General features: G+C 46.2%; 1 protein-coding gene across 1 annotated transcript; it reads right to left on the bottom strand.

Moving 5' to 3' along the window:
- Positions 1 to 4,700: 4,700 nt before the first annotated feature.
- LOC139066340 (photoreceptor outer segment membrane glycoprotein 2-like) lies at positions 4,701 to 12,244 on the bottom strand. The gene is made up of 3 exons (XM_070548813.1): positions 11,183 to 12,244; positions 6,429 to 6,675; positions 4,701 to 5,570 (listed from the first exon to the last, which is right to left on the bottom strand). Exons 1-3 carry the CDS (start codon positions 11,761 to 11,763, stop codon positions 5,322 to 5,324), a joined length of 1,077 nt encoding a protein of 358 aa, XP_070404914.1. The 5' UTR covers positions 11,764 to 12,244; the 3' UTR covers positions 4,701 to 5,321.
- Between the last annotated feature and the right edge of the window lie 9,595 nt (positions 12,245 to 21,839).

The raw sequence follows: 21,839 nt of genomic DNA, 5'->3' as shown, positions 1-21,839 counted from the left end.
AAGGTGATGTGTAGCCAATCAGGAACTGAGGTATTGTAAGCACGCTCCACCATGTTTGTTTACTTTGAAGTAGCGTTTGATCTTGAGAGGTTTTGTGAGATTTGCCATCAGACTGGGGAATGTTTTTTTGTGAAATCAGTTTATCTGTAGTGGGTGGTTTTTACTGTGTGACCTGTTGGGGAATATTCTGGGAACATCTGTAATCTGAGGTTCCTTAGAACCCAGTGGCATTAATAAGGGTTCTCTGGGATCTGCTGGACTTTCAGGAGATCTTCTGCAACTTTGTGGACTTGATCCTGTTGTGTTTTCTACTCGGTTTCCTCGGTGGCTAAATAATTTTCTCGCCAGATTTAATCTTGTCCCCGATCTGTCGCTGTACTTCTCTCCTCTAGCCAGGGTATGTGATGATTCTCCCTTTAAACCATAGATTATATAATCTGCCTCTTGCTGGATTAAAGCTGTCAGAAAACTGCTGTGAGGCTCCGCCCACTCCCTTAGAGAAACCACGAGTCTGAAGAAGCTTAAAGAACCGATGAAGATCCGTTCTGCAGCTTCATGGCTGCTCGTCCTCAAGCTGGGAGCTGCAGGGTCGGAGGTCCCAGTTTGGTCACCAGAAGGTTCTGTTTCTGCACACAAAAAAATATTATTTTATTAGAGATTATAGACAAAACCTTCAGATTTAAAAGGGATTGTCAGGATTTATTTAACGTAAACACAGGAGCACCCATACCTTTAATCTGACAGAATTCTGTTGTTTGTTTTCATGTTTAAACTGGAAAAAGAAAAGCTCAAAAAGCTGTTCTATAAGTTATCGTAGCGACATATCCTTCATGCATGGTGGTCACAGTGACCCTAATCATCCACTGGCTGCAGCATCAACATTTGTTTATTTTGCACGTCTTTACTCTTCAGATGAATGTAATTGTAGGTTTTGTTGTTTTTATTGTTGCCTTGTCAGAAATATTCTGGTAAAATCTGATCTTGAGTCAGAACCAGAACCTGTGAGTCAGCACTGAACCATTGTGGTTCTGCAGAAGGATGCTGAGGGAGATGATGCTGTCACTGTTGCAGTCCAAACTCTGGCCCCGCCCCCACCAGCTCATTTGCATGGAAAATGAGAGCCGTCATGAATGAAACAGTGAAGTCTTTGTGAGACTAAATCTGAGTCTGACCTGATTTCTCTGCTTCTGCTGCAGATTAACTGTTTGTGTTCCAGTGGGTTTTGGGTCCTCCAGGTCCAGGACCCCGGAGGGTTGGGTCTCCAGGAGCATCGGGTCCGTTGTGGGACTCCAGGTCCACGTGTGAGGCTGCTGTGTGGTGAACGGGGTTCGATGGCATAGTTCAATATTGCAAATTCACTGACTTGACCTTCAGCTGGTGGAGAGGTGTGACATGCCATGAACCCCGTATCTATGGTTACGGCTGCCCGTCGGGCGCCTGTGGGTGCTGCCGGGGAGCAGAGAGGTCTGTGAGAGCAGATGGAGGGGTATTAGGATTATTAAATGTGCTTCGTTCTGTCTAATCTAATCTAATCTGGGCTGTTGTGTGCACGTACGCCGGTATGAGCATGTTTTAACCGTGCCGACAGAACCAGCAGGTGCTGAGAGCTGAATATAAACCAGATCCCCCACCCCTCCCCCTCCCTACTCCATCAGCATGTAGAGAGGCTGCAGCACCCCCCACCACTGCCACCCTCCACCCTTATGTCATTTATTTATGACCAAACCCAAAGAGCCAGAGAGGACGGCCTCTCTTAGCGGTGGGGGGGGGGGGGGGGAGGGGCTGACAGCAGCACCGACGTTAGCTCACCCTACAGCCAACGGCAGCGAATCACAGCCCTCCTCAGCCTCCGCCTTCTGTGGTTGGCAGAGGATGTCAACAAGCAGCAGTCAGGTTCACGTGCTGCAGCAGCCAGTCAGTGAACGCCACAGAAAGGGGACCCTAAATGCATCACATAGGGGAGGAAGGGAACATGGCCACCTGGTTTTTACCAGGGAGAGGCTTTAAAGGGCCGTTCTGCCTCGTTTTCACCGTCTGAGTCTCAGAGGAGTCTGGTTGATCCGTGTCCCAGATGAACTCCGGTGGTCCGTCTCACTCTGCGAAAACCTGCAGCAGCAGAGAGGAAAACCAACTGAGGTGACATCATCGTCTCATTCAGTGGCCGCGGGGGGCCTCGAGTTGTAGCGCTGCATGTTAAATAAAGTTTAGTGTGTTTGAACAAAGCCTGATGGCAGCCAGTGAACAGCAGCTGTCAGCAGATGCAGCGTTCATCTGAGTGGCGACTCTTGCAGTCCTGTTGCTAGGCAACCAGCAACTAACAGACCTGAACACTTTGTTCAGCATGTGTGTGGGAGAGGGGGGCGCTGAGCTCCTCGACCTGAAGTCAGATATGGTCTTTGGTTATGAAGTCCGAGCACAAAAACACGGAGCGGTTTCATCTTCGCTGTGACGTGAGACAGCTTCATAGATTATCAAAATCAGAAATGGGATTAAATCTATAAAAAGGAAACTTCAGGAGGAAAAGAAAAGTGTTTCGTTGTATTAGAAACATGCTGAGTCAGCACAACCTTTAACTTCTGCTGCAACAGAAACCTGCAGATTACTAATATTCTGGTTTCATTAGAATAAGCCGTGTCTTCTTTTAGGTGGAAGAGAGTAAAACGGAACAAAAACTGTTTCTTTAGAGCTGACTAACAGGAGGAACAACAGGAAGTGACATCATGAGTTCAGCTGCTTTAAACTGATCTCAGGTCTGCTTGTTCTGTTTGAGAGAAGGAAACACTTTCTGCTGCTCAAGGCTGCTCCTGTCACGGATAACCAGCTAATCCACACACACACACACACACACACACACACACACACACACACACACACACACACACACACACACACACACACACACACACACACACACACACACACACACACACACACAGACACAGACACAGACACACACAGACACACACACACACACAGACACACACACACACACGAGGCACAGAGAGAACAGATTACTGATCAGCTGATCGGGACAAACTGAGACACGGCTCTTTATTCTCCACCTCCTTCTACTGAACCCTTTTGCCGTTTCAGTCTCGTCTCCCTGCTGGAGGTCATGATGAACGCCCGCGTTGACCTTTGGCCTCAGAGACTGATGATTCACGCTGGTTTCCATAGAGACAGACTTATTGATTCCAGCACCAGTGGGCCTGAAACAATAGTTTACTGTCAGCATTTAACCTCTCAGATCGACGTGTGTCCCTGCTGACCCGTGTCCCCCGAACCTGGATACTTGTCCGCGTTTTCCTGAGAACAGGAAGTGATGTCAGGAGAAGAGAAAAGAGAGACTCCCTGTTAATCAGTTCTTTATCTGATTTGTGTTGATCAGGTGAAAAACACCCAGCTCGTGAGGCTTATGGACCGGTTCTGGTACCAGCAGTAATCAGAGTATCAGTATGTGACATCATCTGCTGTCACGTGACATCCTGGGCTCTGACTGGCTCCCTGTCTCTGTTATGTAACAGCTGGTGCATTGTGGGACACAAAGAGGTGACCGTGGTCGATTAGGGAAAAACCTGAACTTGTTTAATCCCCGTCACCATGGCGACCAAGCGGCTCAAACACGCGCGCACAGTGTTGAGCTCCGGCCTCCATCCGTCATGTCACACAGTGAAGGAATTTGATTGGCCGCCCAGAAGAGCGAGGATTACATAACAGCAGGCGTCTGATACATCAACCAGGAGGAGGAAGGAAAGGACGAGGGAAGAAAAGTAGAATGTAAAAGAGAAGGTTTGAACGTTGAGACAAAAAGCACTGATGGAAAAACGAGATGATGGAAGGAGGAAATAAAGGTGTGAGACGGGAAACAAAGGATGGACAGAGGAAAGAATGAAGCAATTGGTCTGAGCCCTTTAATAAAAAAGAAGGTCAGAGAGAAGCAGGACAAAGACACGAGAGGAATGATAAACTCAGGGGGGCATTTAAAGGACAAATGAGACGGATGGAGGAGGGAGGAAGTGGGTGATGGCAGAGGGGAGGAGGGGCTGTTAGAATAATTTGGGGCACTGAGGACCAAATGGCCATCTCCATGACAACCGTCTCCCTGTAGGTCAGAAAGGGGAAGGCTGTGATTGGCTGGATGTGTTCAGGATGAGCAAAGTCTCTGGAGGAGAACGGACCAAAGATCAAGAGTCTGCTGTAGATTCTCTCTCCTCTGTCGCCCCCTGGTGGACAACACACACACACACACACACACACACACACACACACACACACACACACACACACACACACACACACACACGTTGTGTTTTATCTCTCTTAGACTATTACTGTGTCCCAGGTGGACAGATGTGGACTGTTTTTGTCTCCAGGTGAGGGCAGCAGGAGGGTTCAGGTGCTTTCCATGGGATGTTTCTGTGACATCGGATCAACAGGTGTGTGTGTGTGTGTGTGTGTGTGTGTGTGTGTGTGTGTGTGTGTGTGTGTTTATAGGCTACTTGAAAAGATCTATGAAGCATCAACAGAGAAATAAGTCACATTTGTTCCTGCTGGTCGACTGAATTTGGGTTTTTCATGAGGGGCAGGTGGGTGTCGTTCTAAAGAAGACAAAGGAATCAAAAGCAGTTAGATCATCGATCAGCTGCTGTCAGGGCAAACCGAGGCTGGTGGAAAAACAAAAAAACATTTTTGCAAGAAGATGAAATGAAACGTGAAAGATTTTTTATTTAGAAAAGGTTTGCAATCCGGCCGTATCGTCATGGCGACTCAGCTCTACGCTGCTGCTGTCTGTGCAGAACTCCTACAACGTCTACAAATCTAATCTGGAAAAGCTAATTGTCTCCAAACTCAAATAAAGTCGCCTGTGACACAAATCCAGAGGAAAAGGATGCAAACGTTTCCAAGGAAAGTAAAACAACAAAAGGCATCGAGATTTTAATCCAGAAGTTAAAACTTCAGGAGGAAATTTAAGGTTTTATTTTGGGTTTTTGTGATATTTTTAGATTCATAATCTGATCTCAGATCTGTGTTTACAACCGTTGTTGATGTTTTCCAGTAAGCTAAGCTACAGCTCCTTTTAGCACCTTTTTGTTCGACTTTGATCTTCTTATGAAACACACTTAAACACCAGAACAAATCTGGTTTCATAATATTTACAAGTGTCCTTTTAGGGTTTCTGAGTAAAAAACTGAAACAGCTGTGAAGCACTTCAACTGTTTTCTGAAGGCAGAACAAATCAGTCCAGAGCTTTTGTTGTTTTCCTCTGGGTGAGTCTGTCTCTGCAGCCGGTGGTGATTCCCGCCCCGAGTGCTGACTGGATGCTAGCTCTGGACCTGGACCTGCTGGGACGGCACCTCCAGCTCAGCAGCCACTGATGGGACGTTGATGTTTGGATCGTCGTCCACCTGGTAACACTTCCCCAGGTTCTTGATGATGTCAAAGTTGTAGCACGCCGTTTCCGCCAGACTTTTCTCCAGGATCCAGCCGTCAGACTCGGATTCAGGATCTCCCAGCCGGAGAACGTTCTCCATGGCCGTCTGCAGGTACCGGACTCCGGTCAGAACCAACAGCTGGCAGGAAAAGAAACTTTAGTGAAGAATGTTTCTATTCGTTATGTCTTTAATTTTGATTTAAAAAAAATTCTGCACATCCTAACATTTTCCAAACCCAGTTGTGAGACCCCCAGGTGCATTGTGGGTAGAGCAAACATCAGGAGGGAGAATACATTTATAGCTCTGTTATATTTAAAGGTGTGGGACACTGAAACCCCCTTTTTAATGATTATTTCTGATTCTAATGGGTCACTCTGAGTTTAACATCCAGGCTGAGCATGAAATAGTCTCCTACACCTATCTCCTGCAGTAGCTTCTGATAGAAAACAGACGGTGAAACTCTAGGATTAGAAAATCCTGACAGATCTACATCACACTGTCACTAACATTCATGGACTCACCCATCTGACTCATGACAGGGAAGGCTGTTGTTGGTTTAGCGTCCAGGGAACAACAGAGAACGTCTCAGCTAGTAGAAGCTAACCATTAGCATTAGCAACTCCACCACACAGCAGAACTCCTCCAGGCTTGTGTTATTTGTGGAGGTAAAATGTCAACGTTGCAGAGCAACCAGTCAGTGGTAGGGTTGTGCTGCTGTTAGCCAATCAGAGGAGAGATGTCCAGATATCAGGAAATGAGACTCCAGATCCTGTCGTCCTCCCGCTGAAACAGGCGCATCTGAACCTCCCCACACCCATTCCTACTGAAGACCACTGCAAATGTATCCATTAAAAAAGTGAACCACACCTTTAAAGGCTAGAGAACAGAGGATGTGCTTCCTGAAACCATCTGATGCTGAGATGTCTTAGGTTAACCAGCCTCTGGTCCCATTAGCTGAATCTCACTGGCAGCGGCTGAAGCGATGACTGTTCCTACCTCAAAGAGCCAGATGAGCAGAACCGTGAGGCCGATGGACTGCATGACGCCTGTGTAGTGGTCCAGCAGGGCCTGTCCGCAGCCTCTCCTCCACAGGTTCAGCGGCTGTCTCTGATGGTCGTAGCTGAAGTCGGACGAGGCGCTGCTGAGCCGGTGCTGGACGCAGGGCCGAGGGGAGATTGTGCTGCAGCAGCTGAAGGGAACGCTGTCCATCAGATACTTTCCCTCCACGTTACTCCTCAGGCGGCTGCAGGAAGGAGCAGGCCAGGACTCAGCAAATCTCTGAAACTGTGATGGTTTGGGATCTATGACTGGAAATGTTCGTTTTTGTTTAACCGAGTCGTTTCCCTCCTCAGTGACAGACTGGTTACTGTGGGACGATCTGAACCTAAGTCCCTGCTTTTAAATCCTTTGATCCTACCGTTTTTCCAGACTTACTTGTTGTGAACCGGTTACCTCGATCCGAGAATCGTCTGTTTACCATCTTCAGAAACATCCTCGCTAAACTCAGAGTGTTAAGATCTGTGAGGTACGACGGTTTAGTCATAAACAACAAAACTGCCTTTAGATTTTCCACCATCAACCTAAAACCACTCGATTCTGAAGGAATCTGCTGCAGGTTGGACCAAGAATCTTCACTAAAGAGTCCCAAATCTAGTCAAGTCTCAAAACAAGTCTCCAGTCTTTTTACTTAACAAGCAACTGACCCTGATCAGAAAATGACCTCCGGTGTTAAATTTCTCAATAAGTATAATTGTATTTATGTATTTTCTTCTTGTGTAAGATATCAAGTCAGCAGGCTCAGGTCTAGTCTAGTCACGAGTCACTAGAGTTACCATCTTGGTCCAGTCAAGTCTTTTGTGATTCTTTTATATTACTATGCTTAGTATGAGGATTGCTGTAAAGACTCTGACACTAGTCAGTGACTCGATGCGACCTGCTGGGTTCCTTACATAGGAAACTTTTTACCGATTGGCTTCATGAACAGGGGTCTCATTCATCAAACATTGCATAGAATCCTTACTAAAACCGTACTCAAGCTCAGCAAACAAAAAAGTACTTACGCCAAGTAGGTTTGTGATCTATAATAATAATAATAATAATAATGCATTGAACTTGTATAGCGCTTTTCTAGTCACTCAAAGACGCTTTCACACACTCACATTCACACACTGCCAGTGATGGTAAGCTACTTGTAGCCACAGCCGCCCTGGGGAGGTCTGACAGAGGCGAGGCTGCCATTTGGCGCCGTTGGCCCCTCTGACCACCACTAACACAGGCAAGTTGGGGGAAGTGTCTTGCCCAAGGACTCAACAGCAGGATACCCCTGGCGGGAGCTGGAATCAAACCCATGACCCTCCGATCATGAGGCAACCCGCTCTACCACCTGAGCTACTGCTGTCCCATCTATCACACATGGAGTACGCACAGCTGCACGTAATCTCCGCTTCGTAAATCACACTCTCACTACAAATGTTCTCAGGTGTTTCTGGATCATATCCCGCCCTCGCCACACCCACTTTCTGCCATAAATGGTCAGTGCAAAGCGCCTTGTGGATCTCATGCATGTACATGAGCCGGCTCGTTGCAGCGCTCCACCGTTAACGATGACGGAGAAATGAAAGGAAGTGCTTTTGCAAAACAAATAAGAGAAAATCCACGGGGTGGCACAGCGCTGCTGAAGCCGTCAATGCTGTGAGTTCTTCGGAGAGGTCTGTGGCGGATATTAAAATATGGTCCGATCTGAAGGTGGAGGCAAAAAATAAAGATGTTTTCCGACCACCAGTGTCTGCCACTGGCGGAGGCCCTGGCACCTGTGATCTCCCACCGCTCGCCGTTAGGACCTCAGCAGTACTCGGACCGGCGAGCGCGTGGCATCGTACCGGAGAAGGAGGGAGACACTGACCATGCAGAGGAGACTGGTAACGTTTAAGCCTTTTAGTAATGTAGATCAATGTGTCCGTCAGTAAAATATAAAACAAAACCAAATCTCATTTCCCCCTGTGACTCTGGACGAATCGTCCAACGAGGCATCCCGGGCGGCAATCAGGGCCAGATTAAGACTTTGTTGTACCCTGGGCAACAATATTCAAGGGCTCCATCATCACGACCCAAGGATCACCATAATGTGGTCACATACAGAATATTTTACTGTAATATGCAGTAAATATACTCAATACTTGAATGCCCAACGTCACGTAACCCGCTCAGGGTAACCTTTGACCCACCTTGTGTGGACTGACCAATGAGGAGAGGGTCTTAACTTGAGGCCCTCTCTTCATTGGTCAGTCTGCATGAGACTGACTCTGATCTGACGTTCAAAGTCATAGGCAGCGAAGCGTCTCTGTGCAGCGCAAAAGCCCGGGTGGACAGTTTGTTTAATATAGGGTGACCATATTTCCATTTCCAAACAAGAGGACAGGGGATCTGTGCCTATGACGTCACACTATGGCAACGCCACACAAACCATGTTGGGACCCATTTTTTGTAAGAACTAAATTAATATCAGATTCTGCCAATAAAAGGGCTCCAAAACAATTCATATGTGAATATTTAGCATATTTATTGCAAAATCTCATTTTTCTGCTTTAGTGCTGCAACAAGATTGTTTTAGTAATAAATTATTATACCTTTTGTTTTACTACAGCATCGGTACGCTTCCTGTGCACAGATTATTAAGGATGCTTGTTTCAGCTGTGAGATTAGACGATAGGGTCAATGAAAAAATAAGTTGTCACACACTCCATGGAAACTTCCAGAGAATCCACAAATAGTGGCTTTCAAATGATTTTGTTACTTTTTGCAAGTTTAGAAAAGCAGCAGATGAGACAGCATGTCTGATAATTTAGTTTTTCATCTGATAATATTAGAACATGTCAGTAATGTCTGAGGGGCTTTTATAAACACTGTATAACTAACACTACTGGAGAGGGTATGAATTACACAGAGGCTTCTGGGGAGCCCAGTTGGGGGGGGGGGGGGGGGGTCTGTTTTGCCTTGCCCCCAAAATGCCTTGAAACGGCCCTGGGTGCATGACTGAGCTTTGAAGGTGATCTGAACTGTATCAGATGTATAAATATTACATGTGTATAACTTATTGTTTTATACAGGTAAAAATGTGTAGTGGAGATAAATCTACCTACATTTTACTTTTCAACACTTTGTTTTGTTTTCTTGTTTTTATTTAACTATTTCCTGTCCTGTCTGTCTCTCATCTTCCTGCATCTCCTCTAAACTCTCCAGAAAATCTGCTGCCTGGATTCTTACTTCTTCACCTCATCAGTTACTTATGAGCAGATCAAAGGGATCTCCTGACCGCAAAGCGGAGAGCGCGTTTCGATGTGTCAGTGAGGTGAAATCACCGCAGCACAGGTGATGAGCTCCGCAGTAGCAGAGCGCTTCAGGCACAAATAAGACAGAAAGTAGAGAACATGTGCGGACATGAACGATCGTGTGTTAATGATAGTTTTTTTGGTTGCGCCACTTTGAGAATGGACCGTGCGCTGGACGCAGCAGCCTGGAGCTCACTAACGATCGGTGCTCTGCCGCTCTCTGTGCTCTCGGCTCAAAAGAACCCCGGTACGCTGAGAGTTCATAAATGATGTAAAATAGGTAGAAACGTTTTTCCGGCTCTCCCTGGATGTGTAGGATATCCAGCTGCCCTATAATTCGATCACTGCTCCTGGATGAAAAACCGGACATTTTCATCAATACAAGAACCCCCCGGACACCCCGGACAGAGAGTGAAACGTGGACATGTCCAGGAAAAAGAGGACATATGGTCACCCTAGATAAAGCAGGAGATTACAGGTACAGATTTTGCTCATGCCCTTGCTACCCTGGGCCTGGGCCCTTTAGAGTTCTTGGACCCCTGGGCAATTGCCCAGTTGCCCATATGGTTAATCCGGCCTTGGCGGCGACCAAAGATGTGGCTGCAGGGTCGGCTTGTCCCACCAGCGTGCCTCGGGCGCACCTGGAAGTGGCCGGGTGCTAACTGACGCTGTCCTGCAGGCACAGAGGGACGTGATTGGTGCGGTGAACAAAGTGCGAGAAGAACTGCACAGAATATGTGACGTCCTGCTGAAATTTCAGGAACGCGTAAAGATTTGGCAAGAAAATAAAAGATGAAAATCATGCCTTCTGTGTTGGTTCTACAAATGATGTGTGGCAGGGTGGAGCGACGAGTGCCCGGGCGGGATTCAATCCCCAGACTCCCGGGTGAGAGTCACACTCGCTAGTCAGTTAGCCAAAGAGACGTCCCCTTTGACCAAGTAGCCGGGGCGCATGATCAATCGTGTCGCAGTGACAGGACGCTCAGACTGTCACAGACACATGACGTTCTGTTTCATTCCTATTCTGCGCTTCAGGCTGTGTGTGTGTGTGTGTGTGCGTGTTCGCGTGCGTGCGCTGGAATTCTTAATTTTATCCCTCTCAGCAGCAGTGCTGCAGGTGCTCTCCATGTCCAGAAAGTGTGTAAGCCAGGTCCTTAGTCCACTTAAAGTTACGTACATTTTTCTGCTAAGTTTTCTTTTATAAATCCCAAAGTTTTCATGGAAAGTTGCTTATGCAGTTTTCCGACCCCGTTTTGTGCGTAAGCAGGCTTGATAAATGAGGCCCCTGGACTTTACTGGGATGTTTACTGTGTGAAGAGCCTTGAGACGACTCTTGTGGTGAAACTACATTAGGTCTAAAGTCACCAGAACTGAGCGTAGTCGGTAACTCTGGACCAAAGCGTCCAACAGGGTTCCACTTACTCCACCACAGCACCGTCGGTCATGTCCAGGTAGCGGCCGCTGATCCACTGGACCTGGAACCAGTCCCGATAGCCGCTGATCCCACAGCACTGGAACTGGATCTGCAGCAGGTCCAGAGTTCTCTTCAGGTAGCAGCGGCCCGGCGTGTCCGTGTCCTTGTAGAAGCGCATGGCGTTCCTCAGGCCCTGGTACAGGGACTCCTCCAGCTGACCGCGTATGCTGTAGCACAGGAGCGCCCCTGCCAGGACGCAGGCGGTGAAGAAGAAGGTACAGACGATGTACGGCATCATCACCAGCTTCCAGCGTAGGAACTTGTTGGTGTCAGCGCAGTCCAGGCAGATCTTACTGCCGAGGTAGTTGATGCCACAGGCGGCCAGTCCCGTGGTGATGAGCATGTGCGGCACATAGAGGATCCCCTGCTCTGACATCACTTCTTGCCATTTCTGAATCTCCACTTTGAGGAAAATGCCGAGGCCAAAGAGAATCGCCCCCGTCACTACGGAGATCCAGTTGAGCAGCCAGAGGACCTCTGCCAGCTTCTCCCTCTCGGCCTTGGTGAAGGTGACCTTACCGACGGCCATGTCGGCACTTTGGTCTTTGAGCTTCTTACGTCCAGGAGGAGGTGGACATGGTCAAAAACTAGAAGGCTTCATGCGATAACACAGAGTACTGCCAGCAGGTCCTGCACCGAGAACGTCTTCGGTGTGGAAAACATGACGTGCACTTGGAGACTAAAGTCTGAATCTCTTTGTTCCAGGAAGCGACCTCAGGAGCTCATTTCACCCGTTTCTCTAATCTTGCTGTTTTATTGTGAAGCGACCGTGGATGAGCTGAAAGGCGCTTTTAAATCAAATCTTATTCCTGTTGAAAGCATCAGCTCCTCTCGTCAGCTTGACCTTAGCTCAGAGTGGTTTGCTGCCTCTTTAAAAGCACTTTGGCTTCTGCTCAGCTCGAAAGTTCATTTTTAAGGCTGCAGCTTATTCTCTGTTACAAACCAGGTACTCGTATGAAGGCACTAATAAAACAAAGTGTTTACTTTCCCGTTTGTGTTCCAGGTCCGTTTTAGCTACAGATCTGTGCCGAGGCCCTTCGTTCTGCACCCACAGGAACATCCTTCACCTTCAGACCCTCCAACATTGCCACTCTGAAATCCAGTGTCTGACTTTGCCTTATAAAAAGGCTCCGGGACTAAAAACTTAAGGCAGATCTCCTGCATCAGGTCCACGGTGATCCCAGACACTTGGTATAAACGAAAGCTGCAGGTCAGAGGAGGAAGAGGAGCATCGGACGGTGCCAGCAGGGTGTTATAAGGAGCTTAATGAGGTATTTCAGTTGCTCCACAACTCCAAAGACAGAATCATCATGTGTTCACTGCTGAGAAGGGAAAAAAAAATCTAGTTTTACTTAACCGGAGCTGATGTCATGAAACAAACAAATGTGTGAAAGAATCATGGCCTCAGAAACTTTCTAACAAAAACAGACAGGTTAGTTTGGACAGACGTCTGTAAGACGAGCTGCAGAACACCTGAAACTTCCTGCTACACCCGTGTCTCTAACATCCGTCTTCAACTGAAACAGAACATGGTTCTAAACCAGACTAAAGAGCCTCACCTCAGGTTTCCTCTCCGTGTTCCTTCCAGTGGGTCATCCTCAGTCAGGACGAGCTCCGCCACAGTTTCAGTCATAAAGCAAACGCTGCATTTCTGAAGCACCGTCCTGTGCTGGTAATCTCCTTACTGCTAAGCAGTTTGCTGTAAGCTTTAAAACCTCCAGCTCAGACTGGAGGGGAGGCAGGGGGTTACTGGGAGAAACCGGCCGTTTTATACCTGGGCATCAGTTCAGGTGGTCCTATGAGACAGTGCTGAAAACGGATTAGTCTATAAATTTGACTCAGCTAGCTCCACCTGAGTTAGAAATCATGAGAAAAATAAAGGCATTGAATTTTAAAGCATAAATAAATTAAATTACATTTCTTGGTGTGATCTTGATCTACAAATGCATTAACCACATGAAATATCTAATTTTGCTTAGCTCAAATTCAAAACCTGTTCAGAATAATAAGCGTCATATAAATATTACATTGTTCATATTTGAGTTGGTATGTATTAATGTAAGTAGATATATAAAATGATGTTTGCAAAGGTAAGTTACGGGTAGATAGGAAACAAACAGGATATGATTCTTTCTATTAAATTAGGAAGAGAGTTGTACTTATTGAAAAATAAAATATAAACGATGTAAATATTAAAATTATTGAAATATGAAATAAATGCAGTACATTTCATTTGATAATGCTTTTATTGTTTTTCAGCATTAAAGTGTATTACGTTATAAAAATACTTTGTTTAAATTGCTCTTCCATGTCTTCTTCTGTGACATTATTGTATTTTTCCCTTTTAAAACTAATCTGGTGTTCAAGATTAAGTTAATGATGAATGTTGATGACGTAAAAAATTTCCAACGCAAATGCGGTCGGCCTGAATCTGAGGGATTGTCTGCAGCGATGCCCTTGAAATTTCAGAGGGCATGATTTGTGACACTCTGGGCTTTCCGTACAAGTGATGGGAATTCCGGCTCATTTTAGAGAGCCGGCTCTTTCGGCTCCCAAGTGGCTCCTCAGATTTTCTGTTGTGTAGAGTACATTTATAACCAAAATAATGCAACGCTACATGTAAAATGATTTGCTAATGTAAAAAATGCAATATATCAAATATCAATAATTTCTATGGATTTAATTGTTGAACACTTTAAGAAATCTCCACTTTCTGACTGCTGGCGCTCATTTTCTCACCGTCTTCATCGCACTCTCCTCTCTCTCGCCTTTTTCCTCCTCCTCATTCCCTCTCGTGCTACTTACCACATGGCCAGATTTATGGTGTTTTTTCCTCCTGAAGGAAGGATTTTAAGCTCCATGAACTTACAGACATTTTCCCTCTGTTATTCTCCGTGTCTGTTTCGATGACGTCACTTCCGTGAAGCGCATTTGTAGTCCCGGCCATACCTTCACACAAAACCTAAAATAGCGTTTCTCCCTGTCTGTAAATAAGCACTTTCTTGGTATCAAGATGCATCTTTAAAATTCACGGACATCATATGTGAAATCCATGGTGGAATTAGAAGATAGCATTTTTAGCTCCGTTGACTTGCATTCATTTTTTTGTTCTTCCGGGGACCCATGGTCCGGAAGTAGATGGGCGTGACTTAGGCTCCCTATAGTGAAAATTGTCTCCTCCCTTTCCGGTTGGCTCATGGGCTCTTTTAGCCCTGCTAAAAGCTATTTTTGAATCTGTTTTGCCTTACGTCTGCATTCCTTCGTGGGGGTTTGTTGCTAGCTGCTCAAGGCTACCAGGGTGTCAGATTCAGATAACAAGAATTTGTTTGGGTCAGGCTGAGATAATTTTCTTCTCTGCCTTCAGTCTTTAAACTGACCATTCCAGTCCTTCAGTGAAGCCAATTTTGGGTTTTTAAACCTGTCCATACCGTCCGGTGACTCTCTCCGAGATGACATCCATTCTGCGCACTAATACCGGTATCGCAGCTAGAACATTGTCCAGCTTACGATTCACCTCGAGTAACGTCCCAGTCTGAGAAGTCTCCACACGGACGGTGCTTTCCGTGGGTGCGGGGTCGCCCTCCAATCGCTCCCGTCTTCCCAAATTTCCAGAAAACCAGATATCCTCCCCCTCCAATCAGGAAAAATCCAGTGATCATCAGGCCAAATATCCACACGTCTTCAACATCCTCAATGGACAGCTGGCTGAGGCATATGATCTTCCACTCCTTCCAGGAATCCAGCATATACCCCACCGGGTGTGTCCCCTGTGGACATGTGGGAGCCCCCTGCTCCGTTCTCATCGTTGAAAAAATCGTATCAATCGCGTTGAATGACCAATTTATCAAATCCATGTTAGTAAAAAATAGAGTTTTCCAGAAGAAATGCAGAGAAGCCCTCTGTGGGCAGACAGGACAAAGAGCCTTGGGAAAAAAAGATAAGGGAGCGAAAAGAGAAGCGTCTGTACTCCTCGAGTGCCTGGAAGAAAAAAAGAAAAAAAAGAAAAAATCACGTGGACATCAGGGGCAGAGGAGCAATGTGGTTTTCATTCTGGCCGTGGAACACTGGACCAGCTCTATACCCTAAGGGGGGTCCTGTATGGTGCGTGGGAGTTCACCCAACCAATCTACATGTGTTTTGTGGATTGGGAGAAGGTGTTCAACCGCATCCCACGGGGGGCTACTCTGGGAGTATTGGACACCAGGCCCTTTAATACGGGCTGTTAGCTCGCTGTATGACCGGTGCCAGAGCTTGGTCCTCATTTCCAGCAGTAAGTCGGGCTCATTCCCAGTGAGAGTTGGACTCCGCCAAGGCTGCCCTTTGTCACTGATTCTGTTCATAACCTTTATGGACAGGATTTCTAGGCACAGCCCAGGTGTGGAGGGCATCCGTTTTGGTGGCCTGAGATTGAGTCTGCTTTTTGCAGATGATGTGGTCCTGTTGGCTTCATCAGAACGTGATCTCCAGTTTTCACTGGAGTGGTTCACAGCTGAGTGTGAAACAGCTGGGATGAGAATCAGCTCCTCTAAAATCGAGACCATGGTCTTGAGTCAGAAAAGGGTAGAATACCTTCTCTGGGTCAGGGATGAGTTCTTGCTGCAAGTGTAAGAGTTTAAGTATCTTGGGGTCTTGTTCATGAATGAGGGAAAGAGAACGCAAGATCAACTGGCAGATTGGTGCTGCGTCTGCACTGTGGGCATTGTACCAATCTGTCGTGGTGAAGAGAGAGCTGAAACGGAAGCCAAAACTTTCGATTTACTGGTCAGTCTACGTTCCAACCCTCACCCATGGTCACAAGCTTTGGGTAGTGACCAAAAGAATGAGATTGCAGATTCAAGTGGCCCTGAAAGATAGGGTGAGAAGCTTGGTCATCCGGGAGGGGCTTAGAGTAGACCTGCTGCTCCTCCACATCGAGAGGAGCCAGTTGAAATTACTCGGGCATCTAGTTAGGATGCCTCCTGGAAGCCTCCCTGGTGAGGTTTTCCGGTCACGTCCAACCGTGAGAGTACCTAAAGGAAGACCCAGGACAAGCTGGAGGGACAATGCCTCACAGCTGGCCATGTTACGCCTTAGGATTTCCCCGGAGGAGTTGGCCCAAGCGAGGTTAGGATAAGGAAATTTGGGCCTCCCTGCTTAGGCTACTGCCCCTGCGACTCGAACCCGGATAAGCAGCCAAAAATAGATGGATCAATGGATGTTTTGTCTTCCACATGTGGTTAAAACAAATCTGTAATAGGTTGCATATTTTATTCTTGCTGTGTGTGCTCGTGGAAGATGTGCCAATCTTTCTGTTTTCCTTCAGGCTGTTTGTAACTGAGCCAAAAGATTGTATTTCAGTGGAACTACAAATCCGTTACCCCAGAGCTGTTAAGCCGCAAGTTCATCAGAAGCGGAAAGACAAGCTTGTAAAGGTATTTTTTGTTTGACTGCAGAGTGTTTTTTTCTTTCTAACACAACAGTCATTCAACCATTATTGCTAAAAAAAATTATTTTTTCTGCAGAAAGTAATGTTTATTGATGCTATCTGTTTAGCTGCAGCATCTAGGGATCCTTGCCCAGTGATCGCCAACACCAGGACGACGATGCTGGTGCAGTACTGTCCCTCCTGATGCCACCTCATCCTCTCTGGTGGGTCAAAGGGGTTCTACTTCACAGCCCCTGGTGGTCCCGGCAGAGCCGCCGCAGCACAGGGTGACCAGAGCAATGCTGCCTATCACAAAGGCCCCTGCTCTGCCACCCTGCCTGAAGCTGCAGCTTTCATCTGAGGTTCGGCCCGTAGTCCAGCCGTCTCCAGTTGCTCCGCCCAAGGTCCAGTCTCCTGTGGACTTTCTTCCTCCTGAGTTCCAGTCTCTTGTGTCCCTGTCTCTTGGCTTCCTGTCCAAGGTGTCCCTGCCTCCTCCTGAGTTTCAGTCTCTGGTAGTCCCGCCACTTCCTTTGTTCCAGTCTCCTGGTTCTCCACCTCTTGTGTTCCTGTCTCATGTGTTCTCGCCTCCTGAGTTCCAGTTTCCTGTATCTTCTCCTCCTGATTTCCAGTCTCCTGTGTCTCTACCTTTTGTGTTCCAGTTTCTTATGTTTCCTGCTCCTGGGTTCCATTCTCCTGTGTCTCTTCCACCTACGTTCCAGTGTCCTGTATCTCTGCCTTATAGGATCTTGTCCTCTATGTTCCTGCCTCCCCCGGAGTTCCTGTCTCCGCCTCCTGTCATCCGTGCCTCATCCTCCTGTGATCCCACTTCTGCCAGGGGCCTTTCGTCCACTGCTTCTGTGCTGCAATCCCCCACGGGCCCTCTGTCTACTGGCTCTTTAGCGCCAGCATCCACAGGCCTGCCTTCTCCCGAGTTCCTTGCCGCAGGCCTCCGAGGGTCTGCCGTCTCTTGTGCCCCAGTTGCAAAACTCCCAGGCTTTCCGAGGCTTCTTTGTGACAGTTTTTCTGGACTTGAACTTGTATGTTTTTTTTCCCCTGTTGGTTCCCTCCTGCCTGCCTGTTTTTGCCCCACATTTTCATATTGTTTAAGCAGTATGTGGCAGTAATGAGTCAAAGTCCCATTAGTTGTCACACACACTGATGTGTGTGCAACATTTGTTCTCCTGCATTTGGGGGAGCGGTGAGCTGCAGACACAGCTGCGCTCGGGAACTATTTGGTGGTTCAACCCCCCAATCCAACCCCTTAATGCTGTGTCAAGTAGGGAGGCGTTGGGTGCCATTTTTCAGGAATCTCCCAGTTTCAGGGCGGACACTCTACCACGTAGCTACTGAGCTGGTTATGAGTGATGCACAGTCCTTCCACAGCACAGACATTACATCTTGCAGGCTTTCTTTTTGTTTTTGCACTGGAGGGCTGTATGCATGGACGTAATTTTCACTTTAGAAGTGGGGGGGACACGGGGGGGGGGGGGGGGGTCTTTACAGTATGCTCTAATGTGAAACGGGCTTCAACACAAAAGGTTGTTTTCTGCTTGGTCCTAGACCTCAACCATTGTCAATTTAATATAGCATAATATTGTTTTTGGATGGTAAAAAGTGCAGGGGTCAACTCTTGACTTTGGAAAAAGTGGGGGGGGGGGACATATCCCCCCCCCCCCCCCCAAAAAAAAAAATTACGTCCATGGCTGTATGTGCCACGAAGGAAACTAATATTCCAGCTCCAAGAGACTGTGAAACTTGATGTTTGCAACCACAGTCACCCAGAATGGCAAATACTGCTATCTTGGCTGTGATTTTTTTGTTGTTAGTTTTAATATACAATATGTTTGAAATTATTTATATATGTATACCGTAATTTCCGAACTATAGAGCGCACCTCAATATAAGCCGCACCGGGCCAAAAGCCGCAGATATCTACTGAATTGAAAACGTAGTTTAACTGAACGTAACTGAACTGATCAGTGTCAAACAAAACAGAAAAGTTATTGATTAGTTTATTCATCGTCCTCCTGCGCACTGAAACCACTGAAATCATCATCTTCTTCAGTGTCGGAGTTGAACAGCCTCAGAAGAGCTTGGTCACATACCTTTTCTGTGGCGATGTCAGTGTTGCTCTCCGTGTTGCTGTCCTCATCCCGGGGTGAAGCTGGGAAAACAAGCAGCGCCGTCTTACTGTGAAAAAAAATCCTCCCGGGCGCTTTCCGTAGCGCTCCTTTAACCATTCCTTCATTAGACTTTCCAGCATCCATCCTTTCTGGTTGACTAAAGCCACACCTCTTTATAAGCCGCATGGTTCAAAGCGTGGGAAAAAGTAGCGGCTTATAGTCCGGAAAATACGGTATATATATATAAATATATATAAAATTTATTTATCTATTTATTTATTTATTTATTTATTTTTTATTCCACAGAATTCAGATTTTTTGAAAATCACATGATCAGGCCCAATTTCCAATCTCATGATCAGATTGGAGTGCAAATACGTGCAAATTCATTTAAGGAGCAGTGATGAGTTGAGTTTACTGTTCTGATGGTTGTTTGAGAGGGTCTGGTGTTTCTGCAGAACCTGTAGGATGGAAGGGGTTAAAAGAGTTGCTGACCAGGGTTATAGAGGGATCCTTGATGATCAGTTCTGTTCTGATGTCCTGTGTTGAGATTTTTCGTAAGTTCAGCATTGATTCTTTGATTTGTAGGTGTTTGATTACATTTATTCATTTGTTTGTTTATTTCTTGCTGTGCGTCATGTTAAATGTCTGCGGCTCATGTCTGTTCAGATTTGTCTTCTGTTGTGCTGAGTCTGATGATGGCTAAGAGACAATTGCAGAGCTAAACAGAACAAATTAAGTAAGAATATCCAGACAATACATTTATTAGGTAATTTCTGAGACCCTCATTGAGGTCTAATGATAAGCCTGCTCCTGCAGTTATCTGTTTCTGGAAGCTTTTTTGTCAGTGAACAGTGCTGAAAAAAATTCTCCACATTTTGTTATGGATTAAATTCATTATTTTTAGAGATAAGATTGAGGTTTTTTGAGATACGAAAACACTGAAATATCATGTGCATCCTGTCTCCATTAATCATCCTTGAGATGTTTCTGAAGCTTAACTGAAGTCTAAGAATGAAATAAGGCTGTAACATAAGAAAATGTGGAAAAAGTTATGTGCGGTGAAAGCTGTCCGGATGCACTGTAGCAATGCGGTTAATCAGCCTGACAGGCATGTTTTTGCTCTGTGGAAATAAACCTGAGCATCAGAACAAAACACACACATGCACCAAGAGAACATTCTAACTCTGAGCAGAAAGGACTGTTTGTGAGAAAAGCTGCTATAACAAAACACCTACAAAGACTTTATTTTAGTTGCTTTTTGTTATCTGTTATGCCGTAAAATGGGTTAAATAATTAGAAGAAACCTTTACATAAAAATATGAAAAACCAAATAATGGACAAACAGCTGAATTTTTGACTGCAGGTGCTTTTACTGACTTTTCTTTGAACTTCTCAGAAAGAATCTGACATGTTTTCTCGTATGTTTATTTATTTTAACTTGTTTTCTTTCAGAAACGTTCAGCCCTCTTCTGACTGGTTACTCTAAACAGCCTTAAGAAAAAATCAGCATTCCTGGAACGACATTTCATAAAACATTAAATCTAGTTTAAAGCAACATTAAAACCTGACAGATAATTGTTTTCCCAACAAAGCAGGTAACTCCATGATCTGTTGGATCAGGGGTGCACATATGGTCACGTGTGCTGCTGCAGGAGTTACACGCCAACAAAGAGCGGCAGAAATGAGAGGACTTTAAAATGTCTATTGTTTTTTTCTCAGCACATATCTAGGGAAATGTTGTGTTCCATTTTAACGTTTCCTTGGAAGATTAATGACAATAGCTGTAAACAGAAATATAATTTTTTTTCTAAAGCTGATATTTATGACTGTATCAGCTGCCAGAGCTCACAAGGCTTCTACCTTCCTCTAGTGGTCACTGTAGGTAACTGACTGTTATGCCCTTTTGCTCCCTGGGTAGTTCTCGGTAGATGCTGGTCTATCCATTATCCACCACCACCACCACCCCACCCCCCTCCCCTCCCCACCACACACACACACACACACACACACACACACACACACACACACACACACACACACACACACACACACACACACACACACACACACACACACACACACACACATAAACTGTATGTAAAAGGGCCTTATGAATAAAGTATCAATCAATCAATCAATCAATCAATTCAATTGAATTCAAAGATACTTTATTAATCCCAGAGGTAAATTAGAGTTTCAGTACACACAATTCAGAGATCAGACATGCATAGGCAAAGACACATGTCAAGAATTGGTGACTGTGGTCATTCGCAACCCTGAGTCACGCTACCTTAATAGAGATCAGAGGGTTACATGAGGGTTGGTTCAGGTGGAGGGGAAAAAAAGCACTTCAGAGTTACCCTCCACAGGGAGGCCAGCTTTGCTATGCAAAAAAACCCTCAGACAGAAATGCAACAGACTTCAGACATTACACAACATAAGTGTCCACTAGGTGGGGTGGTGGGTTTGGGACTCTCCACACGTCAGTGCCTGCAGCCACGATAAGCAGCGCACGTCACCTCAGTCTGGACAGGGGAGGGAGGTTGTTTGGGTTTGGAGGGCACAGTAACCCCTGGAACGATTTGGCAGCCTTCACAGCCCGCAGTCCCGCCCAGGCTGGGATAGGGAGACAGAGTTGCCATAGAGATGGCAGCATTCCACATTTCTTCTGAGGGGGGAGTATTCGTTGCAGCCTCGCAGGCTCGAGGGCATCAGGTTCAGATTAGAAATTGTTTTGGGACCAGACAGAGATAATTTCCTCTCTATCTTAAAGTTCCGTTGGTCCTCAACCTCTCAAAATCCCAATAATGGCCTAAATTAATCTATCCCAATCCGTGCTGATTCGCCCACTAGCTCCTTGATGGCATCCATCTTTTGTGCCAACGCATGACCCTCAGCCAAAGTTCCAAGCTTTCGACTCATCTCGACAATTATGTGAGTCTGTGAATTCACAGTGCGGTGTAATCCATTCCTGAGCTCGGGGAGAGCTACAATATTCCTCGACAGCTCATTAATTTTCCGGTAAGCCAGGAAGCCTCCTGGGCCAAAGAGCAGGAAACCTGACACCAACACCAC

The sequence above is a fragment of the Nothobranchius furzeri genome, chromosome 2 (genome assembly GCF_043380555.1).
Source record: "Nothobranchius furzeri strain GRZ-AD chromosome 2, NfurGRZ-RIMD1, whole genome shotgun sequence".
NCBI classification, from domain to species: Eukaryota; Metazoa; Chordata; class Actinopteri; order Cyprinodontiformes; family Nothobranchiidae; genus Nothobranchius; species Nothobranchius furzeri.
The sequence above is the reverse complement of the archived record's forward strand: the minus strand, read 5'-3'. Positions and strand labels throughout refer to the sequence as shown.